The sequence below is a fragment of the Stegodyphus dumicola genome, chromosome 3, assembly GCF_044657685.1.
Source record: "Stegodyphus dumicola isolate Sdum_Otavi_A_Nest chromosome 3, ASM4465768v1".
Classification (NCBI taxonomy): domain Eukaryota; kingdom Metazoa; phylum Arthropoda; class Arachnida; order Araneae; family Eresidae; genus Stegodyphus; species Stegodyphus dumicola.
This window is the reverse complement of record NC_140770.1, coordinates 121,076,061-121,090,023: the sequence shown is the minus strand read 5'-3', so window position 1 is coordinate 121,090,023 and position 13,963 is coordinate 121,076,061. Positions and strand designations below refer to the sequence as shown.

Here is a 13,963-nt window from a genome sequence, read left to right as displayed (position 1 = left end):
CGTGCATTCTAAAATATTCATAATAAACACACTAAAAGGCATTTTGTACTTATTGCATATTATGCATGACTTGTATAATTTTGCATATGCACATTTTGCATATATATATTTCATATTTTTAAATTTTAAGAACAAAAGAAAATATTTTCTTGACTATTATTTTAAGATTAAAATTTGATACACGTACATATGATACTAAATAAAGTATTAAAATTGGCACTTGATTCAAAAACATTTGTATATGATTAAAACTGAAAAAAAGTCATTTTTCATGAAACTTTGAAAAACATGTTGTTTCATTCTTTTGTAAGCATAGAGGCACTTCACATCTTTCACACATCCAAAATGTTCGTCGTTCTTCTTTCGATGTGCTGCAATATGCACATCTTCTCCTGCTCGTTATCTTTGGCGTGTGACTTACATTTTTTAGTCTCTTTTCTGGTTGTATGAACGAGTTTTTAGTTTTTATTTGAACTGGGGATTTCAGTTTTCTTTTCAGCTCTTTCTTGCCTGCAAGTGCCATTAGACCTTCTATAACTGAGAGAAGAAAATCTTTCATTGTGTTTACATCATGATCGGGTTCGCGAACAAACTTATATAGAATAAATGCATTTATTATATTCGCATCTAAAAAGTAAAAAAAAAAAAAAAAAATCATGTGCCACCATTTCTTGCTTTTGTGGTCTATTTCATATAGTCCTTTCAGTTGATCAATCAGTCGACATATCCTATGTTCTTATTGTATGAAATAATGCTGTTTGGGCACAGTACTTTTTTTGTCTTTCCATCTCATTCTTTTCTATTAATTTCTTTCATTTCAGTTGCCTTTTCCAAGCAAGACAGGATAGAAGCGGATCTTTTATCCTTCCATTTTATGCAATAAATAGAATCATCGCTAACTGAAAAGTCTATATATTATCTTGACATAAATTTGTGGGTAGATACTTCCGATTCATATTTACAGTGCTACATGCATAGATGGGTCTGTGTCTTTAAAAAGCAAAACAAATTATAATTACTTCCCTTCTTCAGCAATAACTTCAACCTCAGTTATTCTCTCTTGGATTTCAATTTCATCTGAATCAGAACTGACATCTGAAGCATTTGAGTGCAATTGGATGGCAATTCAGCAAAAAGATCCAAAGCTTCCTGAGTTGTTAATTTTTTTCTAGACATTTTAGCACATCAGAGCATACAACAAAGCGCGCGCAATCACGAAAAAAGTAGATGCAATAAAGAAAAGAAAAAATAACCGTGAGTGCTGCCATCTATTGAGCGGAAATTCAAGTGTGTGGTGGGACAAATTTTAACCCACTTATTTCAACTGCAAAATTAATGTTATAAAATATTGAATCCAATTAAAATTTTTGAAAATAAAATACCTTTGAATATTAGAAAGATTCATACATATCATAAATTGTATACCAAAATTTTTAAAATATTGAAAAATGCGAGATAAATGGATATCACTCTTGTGATCCTATTTTGAATATTTTTTGCTTATAAACTTAAGCCCTGGCATAGTAGTGACATCTACTGAGAAAAATAATAACTAAAATAGATTATTTTTAAAAGATTAGAAAATTTCTAACGGAAATAGCTAACTGAGAAAATAAATATTAATTAGGTGGGACATATATTGACCCACCATGCCGCAAAGGGTTAACAGTTTGCACAACCTTATTAACCTCCTTCTGCAATCAGAGCATCTTGGATGTCTGTAACTGGAGTGTCAATCAGGAGACTGCGAGTAATGGCTTTGATGCTTTTGTCATCAGCAAGCTGATACGAATGAAATTTAATTTCCTCATCATCGAGGAGGTCCACGATGTTACAGCAAGGCTCAATGGAAGTAGGAGTTTGATTTCAAATTCATCTATGGCTTTCATCTTGGCATTAAAATCACTGTAACCTGAGTTATCCAAGAGATCAGTAATATCTTTCCATTTCCAGTTAAAATCCTTGATGACAATCGGTGGAAGTTTCGAACTTCTTTTCGTAAACTTAAATTCGTCCTCTTTAGGATCAAGTGGTACGTCCTGAATTTTCTCATTCGTAGGTTGCTGTGCAGAGGGAGTGGCTTGATCCTTCTGGGAGGGAGAGATGGTTGGGATGATTTCCGGCCCTTTGCACTTTTTCTGAGGCCCAAACGAGAATACATCCTTAGGAATTGGAATGAATTTCTTCTGTTTGGAGGCTTTAGTAGCAGTTCTTTGTTTATTTGATTTAATGAAGTTTTCCTCAGCATTTTCCATGGAGGGATCAGTATCCACAGGATGGGCAGCAAATCTATTGTTACATTGCGTAGTTGGAGAGGCAGGATCTCGTCGTCACTTATTGCTAACCTTGGAAATCCATTTCCTTGGGATCCTCATCTGGAACTGTTGAAGCAGCAGCAGCGATAGGATTGACAGCTAATTCAGGGAACACAACTCTAAATTAGGCAAATCCTTCACTAGAAGCCTAACAAACTTCTCGGTCAGTTCATATAGGAAGGTATTATCTGAATCCAGGGTGCCATTTTCCTTACAGCTCCTGAGAATCATTTGCGAGTTGTTTTAAGAATGCCATAATCCGTAAACAAGTCAGTCGTTTTGCGAAAAAAATCAGAGTGAAGAAAGTGCAGGCACACAAAACAACAGATATACTTTAAAAGTGCATCACACACAGGGCACTTAAGGCCATTTTACAGTTTACAGTACCCATAATGCAAAATTCAAGGAGACAAACCTTCTATTAGCACCGACAAATGCAGAAGACTAACACAGTATCAATCCGAAGTAAAAGCGAGGGAAGAGTGCACCTTCACACTCGAAAGCTAACAGTTGAATTTTTCTTGGCTACATTTTTAGTTCTAATTTAATATATACATGAATATAATCTTAAGATGGGGAATGAATTTCTTCTGTTTGGAGGCTTTAGTAGCAGTTCTTTGTTTATTTGATTTAATGAAGTTTTCCTCAGCATTTTCCATGGAGGGATCAGTATCCACAGGATGGGCAGCAAATCTATTGTTACATTGCGTAGTTGGAGAGGCAGGATCTCGTCGTCACTTATTGCTAACCTTGGAAATCCATTTCCTTGGGATCCTCATCTGGAACTGTTGAAGCAGCAGCAGCGATAGGATTGACAGCTAATTCAGGGAACACAACTCTAAATTAGGCAAATCCTTCACTAGAAGCCTAACAAACTTCTCGGTCAGTTCATATAGGAAGGTATTATCTGAATCCAGGGTGCCATTTTCCTTACAGCTCCTGAGAATCATTTGCGAGTTGTTTTAAGAATGCCATAATCCGTAAACAAGTCAGTCGTTTTGCGAAAAAAATCAGAGTGAAGAAAGTGCAGGCACACAAAACAACAGATATACTTTAAAAGTGCATCACACACAGGGCACTTAAGGCCATTTTACAGTTTACAGTACCCATAATGCAAAATTCAAGGAGACAAACCTTCTATTAGCACCGACAAATGCAGAAGACTAACACAGTATCAATCCGAAGTAAAAGCGAGGGAAGAGTGCACCTTCACACTCGAAAGCTAACAGTTGAATTTTTCTTGGCTACATTTTTAGTTCTAATTTAATATATACATGAATATAATCTTAAGATGGGGAAAAATATTTGCTTTAAGGTTTTGCAATAAATATGAAATAAAAATCTTTTCTTTTGGAACTTTAGTGTAAATGTAGTATTAAGTTCCAATGAATTTCGAGTCAAAAAATTTACTCCTGATTAGCTTTTAAAACAGTACTAAAGTCCTTTTTTTTTTAATATTGATATTAACATCACAAAAGGAAATTTTAATCAGTCCTTTCAGGTTTAGCTTTTTCTCAAAAACAAACAAGCTAAAATGTATTTAAAAAGAAATTCTTTTCAGTACATCCTATAACCCTTCAGTTAAATTTATTTCATTTGAAAGTAAGGTATGATCTTCGAACTCAGAGTGCCCTTTCGGCACTGCTGATGGCAACAATAAAAAGAGAAGGACACAACTAGATGTCAAAGCAGTCCCATGTACAAAATTTCAACATTCTTGGGCTAATTATTTTTGAGTTATGCAAGATAGAAGGCATGCCTATAAAGTTACTGGGAAAAATAAAAGACCAAATGATAAAGTAATAAAGTGAAGGAATAAATTTACATTAGAAAAAAGAAGACATCTCATTTTTTGTTAATGTAAGTTAAAACTGGCCATTTTATCATTTGCATATCAAAATGGAGTCATTTTTCATTTACTGAGAAGACATCATAGAGATCATTCAATCAGTATATGGTGATGCATCATTATCAAGAACACAAGTTTACGAGTGGTTCAACCACTTTAAATGTTCGCATGAAAGCGTTGAAGATGAACCAAAACTAGGGCAGTCTTCAACTTCACAAAATGAGGAAAACGCGGATAGAAAAAATGCATTCTTTGATAAAAGCTGATAGATGTGTGAAACTCAGCAACTTTCAGACATGCTTGAGATAAGCAAAGAAAGCTGTAGGTTAATTTTAACTAAAAATGTGAAAATGAGGATAGTTTGTGTTCAAATTGTGCCCTAGATTTTGACAGAACAGCAAAAGGAGACATAAAAGTATGATGCAAAGATTTGCTAAAAGCTGTGGAGACCGGATAAGTATGTTGAAATCAAAGACTAAGGTGATGCTGATTGCGTTTTTTGATTGCAAAGGATTATTCATCATGAATTTTTCTTTGAAAATTAATCAATGAATCAGTATTCTTGTAAGAATGTACTTTCAATAAGAAATAGGATAAAGTGAGTTAGAAAGGATTTTTTTTTTTTTTTTTTTTTTTTTTTTTTTTTGCAAAATTACATGTTTGTAAATATACAGTTCAGTTTGTATTAATGCACAATTCATTTATCTAATTTATAAGCATGTTATTTGTAGTAAACAAACACATATATATAATTATGTTTATAAATATGCTGATAAGATGACCTTTTATAAAAATTACAGGTGAGAGATCTGCAATACTATGTCTGCTTTAACATGCTTTTGATGACTGGATATTTTCATACTAAAATAGAATCAAATCCACATGCAGAATAGAAAATTCCCAATCTCAATTAATACTTAAATTATTTCTATATTTTGTAAAGATTTCTCACAAGGTTCTAGCTATAATTCAGACTGCTAATTGCAAACAATTCATAATAGGACAAGGTAGTGGTCATATTAATTTTATTAAGACTTAAGATTTAGGAGGGTAGAAATCTGTTGCAAACAAAACTTTAGTAAAACGATCTTTCGCATCAGACTTAACTACATGTCACCATGTGAATTTCATTTGATTGCTATATAGATGTTACGTGGCTCATCCCTGTTTCACTTGCAGTTCACTTCTTTTGACATATATTACCACTACTGTTTTATTCACAGAACTTGGATTGAAACTGTAAACATTTAATCACCATTTATAAATATACCAAAAGATTAACTTATCCAGCAGGACTGCTAGCCAGAAAATCAGACCTATCAGAAGTAATGTGGGAACTCAAAGGATCTTCCCTGTTTTGCATAATCCTTTTACAAAAATAAATCTGTCTCTGAACAGCATACACGTTTCTTATCACAGTTGAACTGTTAAAGAATTTTTTTCAATAAAGTGTTCTGTTCCTTCTGTGCTGTATCAATTGCAAGTGATTCGATAACTTAATTTTTAAAGTCAACCTTTAAGATCCTTGGGGTTACATTTTTCAGATGTTACATCATTCTTTGTTGAAACTGTCTTACAAGCGTACCTGATCTGAAACTGCTTTCGCTGCAAAGATGATAACAATAAACACATTGGACTAATAATGATAAGGAAAGTTTAGAGTACTTTTGCTGCTTGTTTAACTAAAAGAAGTGATATACAGGTAACAACAATTTTCCTTGCATTTTATTCGTTCCACTGTGTATGCAAATTTTGGAAACAAAGTGTTCTCAAATTATGTCAGCTATTTTGATTCACGATATTAAAAATATTGATCATTCTTTTACATAAAAAAAGAGATAAAGTATCTTCAACATTTTGTATATATGTATCTTGTTGCATGTAGTGTATAAGTACTAGTTAATTTTCCGAGCTATGCAGAGGCAAGTCTGAACTGGACTCGATTAAATAATTTAAAAAAAAGCACACAAGAAAACAGATCTTGCAAATATCTGTCTAAATTAAACAATACTGTTTCAAAGAAGCAAAGGCTATTCTGATTACTTTTTTAATGGTTTTTGTTCTTTCTAAAAATTTTTTCTAATTATCATGAAAGCATTTAAATAATTCTGTAATTTTCTCAATACAGCTGTGATGAAATTTGCATACAAGGAACTGATAATTATGGTTATGACAGAAAAATAAAAGGTTTATTTTCTAAATTCTTTCTTTTTACACTCATATATGAACTCTTGATTAGAGCATTTGTACTAAAAAAATGTTTACTTCATTACAGTACACTCATTTATGCATTAGAAAAACTACGCAAGAAACCGTAATGCAAACACAGTTATAATTTTACATTGCCTTTCTCAGCAGTCATACAATGTAGAAGAGTACAAAACGTAAACTTTGAACAATAACAACAACAAAAAAAAAAAGAGATATACTTACTCTAATTTCAGTTTGTTCAGCAGGGCTTACATTTTTTTCATTTGTCATACGTTCTGATAGACATGCACTCATTGCACCCATATGCTTCATTATTCGCTCCATTGCTTGCTCCGTTTCTTCCAGCTTTTTTTTTAACTTGTAGATTTCATAGTCTTCTAAAATTAGAAAATTTTTTTTATAAAAATATAGAAAATAAGTTGTTTTAAGAAATATTAGCAAAAAGATAATCAAAAATTAACTTACTAGCATCTAACTCTTCAGCTGAAAAATTAAGAAACAAATAATTTATATAAAAGGTACATTGGTATCATATTTAAAAAAATATCAAGCAATATTAAAGGAATATAGGTACTATTCCATTTTGAGGACCATAAAAAAAAATTGCAGCGAAAATGTATGCACAAAAGTGCCAAATCTAGCAAACACGCCCATTTAACAGCGTGCCAAATCTAGTCTACGTGCTGATTTCAGATTGCGTAAGTTTATATAGTTCTATTTTCTTAAGACAATATTAAATTACTAGTTTAATTTTTAAATCCTTTTTTGATAGCCTATGGATTTAACAATTTCGGAATTGCCCATGAGGAAAACTCTGCAATAGAATCTTGGGTAACGTGCAGAATCACCCACTGCTTGACGCGTTTCTAAAAATTGCACATACATGTTTTTAAGAATTGCACAAATAGGTCGATGTGTTTCACTTTAAAAAAATAACAGAATTGCATAAAATTGGCATTGCGCACACCTTTGACTTTATCTATGTAAACATCGATCAATTTTAACTTAAAAAGTAAAAGAAAATTGACAAAAATCCAATTGTTTTTACCCTTGTAAAAAGCGGCAAACAAATAAGTGGGCAATTCTGCACTTTACCAATATTTTTTTCAAAGAAAAGGCATCATTCATTATAGAAAATTATGTTTGAACAACCAACGAGATGAAATTATGCTTTAGCGATAACTCAGTAGCGAAATAGCGATACAGGCCATTCAGTTATGTTTAACATTTTTATATAAATTATAATAATGATCTGAAATGGTAATTTACTCTTATGTTTCCATTCAGTCATGTTTAGCCTTTTTTATATAAATAATAATAAAAAAGTATTATGTGAAATTAACCTTTCATCTAAATTAAAACATCAATCTTAGATAGTTATTTACTATTATACTTCCTTTCTAGCGTTAGGGTTGCCGCAATTATTTTTGGCATCAACAATAGTTTGGCAATTTTTTACAGCCCTCAAAACTGAATAGTACCAGAATATAAAATAATTTGCGACTATTGAAAGAAAATCTGAAATACTTACTATGAAAGACAATTGCTAAACACACTGCACCATGAGAAAACACACTAGGCACAAAATCCAAAAAATACCAAAAGAGTTACAGAGGAAAGGACAACAACAATTACTTTTACATAGAATTTCTCACGTTAATTTTTTTATGTATAATTTCTGGTTGCCATTCTACTTAAAGTTCTGTAACTGGTATTAAAAGAGGTTCAAAAGAATTTTCATTTTCTATGTACTGACATCACATAAATTCTTCTAGGTATGACTGAATGCCTGTTGCACATACTATAAATATTCAAGAACGTACTAAACTGTTGCTATACCTATTTCACATACTAAACTTAAAGGTATTTTACCTCATAATAAAATATGGAAAAAAACAATCATTAAGAACACCTATATATCAAATGGCATAAGAATAACAAAACCATTTACTCCCCCTCTCAAAACAAGAGGGCATCTAATTTTCAGGTCTTGGACTATACAGTCAAAAGTCGTTAATATGGACTCGTCGGGACTTCGGCGATTCCAGATTATCGATTTTTCCGGATTATAGATCATCAGTTTAAATCTGGTAAGATGGCATGCAAAAATTATAAAATTAAAAATATGAAACTGTAATTTCTGAAATAAAGAACAATTATGATCTAAAGGGTATCAAAATTTACAAAAAAAAAGGTTAATATTTATTTGTTTACTTTATTAAACATTTCTTTCAATGTAAGTTGTTTAAGTTGCTTCGTTTTATGTGAAAACACTTTCTCTTTAATTCTATAAACAGACATCATTTCTTCTTCAGTTACAAGGTTCCGCTGTTCAAGTCCTATAATTGCTGTGTCGAGAATACCGACTAATTTGTCAATCGAAATTTTTTCGTTTTCAATAACCTCTGAGTCACTTTCTTCACTACCAGAACCGTATTATAATGATGAGGAATTTGATTTAAATCATATCAAAGATGGAGTACATCGAGATGAAATACTACATTTAGTAAAGAATTATAAGCCAAATAAAATAAAAACATCTGCCCTGAAGATAAGGATAACGCTGACTGATCAACTTCCAATTCATTCCGTGGCGCACAGCGTTTAACCCCCCCCCCAGAGCAGCATGAAAATGATAAACAGATTTCGGAATGGTTAGATAAACAAAGAATTATGCTTTTATCCATTTTTTGCGGCAATTCCATTTTCTGTTTAATGGACTTCGAAACATACTTTCGCTTTGTAGATCCTTTACATATTAGTAAATATATATCGGAAATTCTATTTGACATAATCGAAAGTTCAAGCTTACTTTTATAAAATTGCTCTAACAGTCTGCAAAAAATAATAAGCCGGATTCAATTCGAAGATTAAGGAACAACGCAAACTGCAACATTAACTGAATTAGATAATTTTAGCTTAGCTTTTATCATCCGTTATACATTAAATGCACATGCGTAAACATATTATGTGCATGCGCACACACATATTCGCAGCTGTAAAGGTCTTGCGCACATTGAAGCATGCGCAGAAAGTTTGAAGCTTTGAGGTCCAGATTATAGATCATTCCGGATTATGGGTGTCCAAATTAACGACTTTTGACTGTATTTCTTTTCGAAATGGGACATCATCTACTTTTAAGGTAGCAACAATTGTATTCAAGAAAACACAGTATTTCTTCATAGATTTTATTTATCAATGAAATGGACATGAATGACCTAGTGAAAATAAATGATTTACTTGGTTTTATACTTTTCTGATGAACAAATTTACTCCAGTATATTTGGTTTTGATTTCAAATAAGAATAACATTTTTTGCAAGATTTTTTTTAATTTATAGTACTTGCATATTAACACAACCACCTTGGTGCAATTTGGAAATATTTTACAGATGGAAAGGTAAAAGCTCTTTTTATCAGGTGTAAGTTGGTGGTTTTCATGATTTTTTTAAAGAAGATCCCTGAACTATTAGTATGTTTCCTAAATTAACAAACATTACTGACATATGAAAAGAAAACATACTTAAAAATTTAAAATACAAATTTTTATTATTATAAAAGGATTATATGATACATTAAAAAATAATGCACATTCTTCTCCAAATATTTCTGTAATTTCTTTGTGCTATGGTTCTTCCCAAATACACAGTGATCTGTTTCTGTGTAAAACAAATGAAAGAATTGCAGAAACTCAGCACTGCACAAACCATGGCAACAGCGGCTATCTACCAAATGCATCTCCTCATCACTCCTTTTAGAAATATTTGGATGACATTCTACATTCTTAAAGAAATTTTATCAATTTCTTCCATTATTCACCAATTTTACAAATACATATTTTAAAATAAAGAACAGAAATATAATGTTTTGTTTATAAAAGCCATTTGAATTTAGAATACCACAAAAAGAATGCATACGAAAACAGTAATGTTGCTTGACAAGGATTGTTATCAGCATACTTGCCTAAAGAACAATTATGTGCACAGTTGCCAGAGTTTGGCCTAATAATTTGATGACCTACTACTAGTTTGTGATAACATGCAAGTACACAATTTACTTAGGTAATTAACACTACTTTTAGAACACACTTTTTTCACTTGTACAATTTATTCATTAGACTCTTTTCATGGGTGTATTAGTACTAGACAGACATAATATATATATAAATAATGATACAAAAATTCATATGCTTCAAATTATTGATATGAACGATACCATTCAATGATTTTCGCTGGAAGCATTCTCAGTTTTCCATTTTGTCACTATTTGCAGCGTTACATACTTAGAAATAAGTGAATATTCATCAAATACTTCTGTTTATTAGTTATAAGGAATATATCACTTTTCAATCAATTCATCAGAATTATGCAATTGATTCATCAGAATTCATTAACTACACTTTGAATTTCTTCCCATGTTGGTATTTTCATTAAATTTGTCGATTTAAACATTTCTTATTCTTCACAGAACAAAGTTTATTACTCCAAGTAATCTTTGCTTATTTTGTAAAATTAAATGTCTGCAGTTTTTAGATATTCTTTATCAATACATCTGCAACCATTTGACTGTAATTTTGCCATTACATTACAAATAGAGTGTGGAAGAAACATAGTACACTGTTTCAAGAACAAATTGTTTTTAAAGTGACTTAATATTTCTTTCATAGCTTCAATTGCAAAATATCCTGTCCCTAGACATTTAACACTTTGACAAAGCATTGATGAATATGTATGAAAAAAATATAAAAAAGCCATAATTCAGAGTTAAAATTTTCCAAAATGGCTCTTGGTATGTTTGGACATTTATCAATACTCAAAAGGTAATTTTTTTAATAGCTTGCACAGTTTCAGAACTTCCTTAATAGCTCACACAAGCATAAACCATTTAATTTTCACAAATCAGTTATTTCTAATACTCAGTGACAATTTCATTACAAAATTCTTTCAAGCTTCCATGCTAACAGTATATTAGATGTAAAAATGTGAATATATTTCCACAATAACACATTTTACATCTGAATCTGTATATATGTGGCTGAATTTGTATATCATAAGGATATCTGTGGCAATTTCAATTGTGTTGTGAATTATGCTAGCAGCACATCTGATACCTATCAACGCTTCTGTGAGAGATAAACTTAGTTCCATATAAACTTTTCATCACCTGTTGTTGGCACCTCCTCTTTCGAGTCAGCCAAAATTCCAATCAGTATTATCTTCACAAAATGCCATGATTTTTGAAGTCCAATTATTTTCTGTCAATACCTGCATTAGACAACTGATAATAATGTCTAATATTTCAACTGGATGGTCTTTAAATTTTAAAAGTTTAAGTTATGCTCTTTTATATGGTCAAAAGGAGCAAATAAAACAAGGAATATTTTCTTGGAGGTCTAGTTTGAAGCATCAGTTAATATATTAACACAGCTGCATTCACCAAGATTTTTTTTTTATTTACCTATTACTATTATTACTGTTGGCTCAGTAACATTTTCACCAATATATTTTGTTTTCATAACAGCAAGTTCAAAATAGTTTTAACTTAGCACAACCATTTGAATAACTGTGAACTACAGTTTTCTTGCACAGTATAAGACAGGCACCTTCCATCAGAACAATTTCCAGATATTTCAGATTTGGTGAATTTATTTTCTTAAAAAGATTAAACGTGGAAGAACTGAAAAAGGTGGCAGCAAGATCAAATTTTTTATGTTGTTCTTGTATTAAATATTGCTGGTACTTTCATGAGCTACACAAAATTCTGTACAATACTTTTCATAACCGATGTCTAATGGAATATTTCTTTGCCTTATAAATGCACTTGCATTTAATCATTGTTGAAAATAAAGGGTTTACAAATAGTAATGAAGGGCTTACAAATAAGAAATTTCAACTGACAACAATGGCACATGTTGATAAAAAAAAATTATCAATTATCAAGAAAGATGCGAGTTATCTATGCATATTTGCAAACTTACACAGCCTTCAACTTTCTGCACATGGGTTGCCTGCTTGAAACTTTTTGTGTTTTTTTCATGTGCAAACCTTTCATACTTTAAATGCAAATGAAGCTAGACTATTCATCAGCATAGCAATATACCATATCATTATAAAACTATTCAAAAATTGCTTCAAGAGAAAGAATTTAAACCATTCTCTTGTCTATTTAATGCCATATATCTTAACTCTAAAACTAATTTGGTTCAACATTAGATGGATATATCCTTTACGACAGAAACTATTAGAGTCTTCACACTGAAAAACATTGTTGCAATATCCTCTTTACATTCTAAGGCATTCCTAAAATGGTTAGTTGCACTGCCCTACTGAAAGAAATGCTTTATTCTTGATATTACGCAGCGTGATAATAATGCGGTTCAACTCAGTAAAATAGACAAACATTAAGAAATCAATAAAAAATATTACCACAACTTTCGGGAATGGTAGTTTCAGAAAGATTTGAACTCTTTTTAGATCTTTTTTCTTCCCGGCAATTTTTTGTAGTTTCTTTAGAAGACTGTTGGCATACGAATTTTCTATACTCTGGATCCATGTGAAAATCCTTGATTAAGGGCTTTTTATCAGCCTCAGAAGGCTTTTTAAAGACAAGCTGGAAAGATAACGAAAAAATACTTTGTTTTTATAAAACTGTGATCTTATGAATTACACTTAAAATACAACAGTTTAATGCTGTTCAGCTACTTTAAGTATTCCTGTTTAAAGGAATATCTAAAATAATGGCATGCTAATTGATCATACAGTATGTGGTATTTTAATATTACATTAATTAAAAAGAATTTTTAAACAATTAAATTCTTCACAAAAACAAAATTTTACCACAAGTATCCTTTTGAGAAAAGTAAGAAACAATATCTTCATTTTCCATGAAATAAATTCATATCATAAATAAAACAACCTTCTAAATTATCTATTATTACTAATAAGAGTAATGCCTTATAAGAATTTATTCATTCTTTTCATTTTTTTATTTCTTATACAGACAATTATTTAATATAATTGTTTTATAATACATTCATATTAATAAAAACTTGTAACAATAATTGCACTTTTTAATTAATATTTTTAACTAACACTGGAATTATATATATATATATATAAAATCACATTTCTATATATACATATAAATATAAAATCACATTTCTATTTTAAGCCATGTTTTTCCCATGTATTAGTCTATTAGGATTTTTGGAACACTAGTGTCATCTAGTAATTTCTTCATAATTCATTAGTTTATATACACAAATACAACAGTAAATACTGGCTGTCTACTACCTTATTTTAATAACAGGAAATTAAAATTTTTTATATTCAAAACAAATATTAAAGCTAAATGTCTTTCATTTATTGAAGATAATATGATAATTACCTTTAAAACTGTATACACAAAGAAAACAATTATTCCCACTGTGTAAATGGGCATAATAATACTCATGGCTCCACCTGATTTAGGCTGTGTTTTAACAGGCTGTCTAGCTTGAGGATGAGGAAATGGCTGAAATTAAGAGTGAAATATTGTTCACATTTACACTTTAATGAACATATATACACTTTAATGAACAATATACATGA

The 13,963-nt window shown here is 30.8% G+C and overlaps 1 protein-coding gene across 2 annotated transcripts in view; it reads right to left on the bottom strand.

Moving 5' to 3' along the window:
- Positions 1–13,963, bottom strand: part of LOC118181743 (uncharacterized) — a 36,726-nt gene that overhangs the window by 13,318 nt on the left and 9,445 nt on the right. For both annotated transcript variants that reach the window (XR_004756939.2, XM_035350940.2), the window contains exons 3-6: positions 13,761–13,886; positions 12,800–12,983; positions 6,841–6,858; positions 6,598–6,752 (exon numbers count right to left, since the gene is read on the bottom strand). Coding sequence is in view for 1 of the 2 variants with exons in the window: in XM_035350940.2 (XP_035206831.1) it covers positions 6,598–6,752; positions 6,841–6,858; positions 12,800–12,983; positions 13,761–13,886 (483 nt within the window). In the remaining variant the exon portion in view is untranslated. The remainder of the gene's footprint in view (positions 1–6,597; positions 6,753–6,840; positions 6,859–12,799; positions 12,984–13,760; positions 13,887–13,963) is intronic.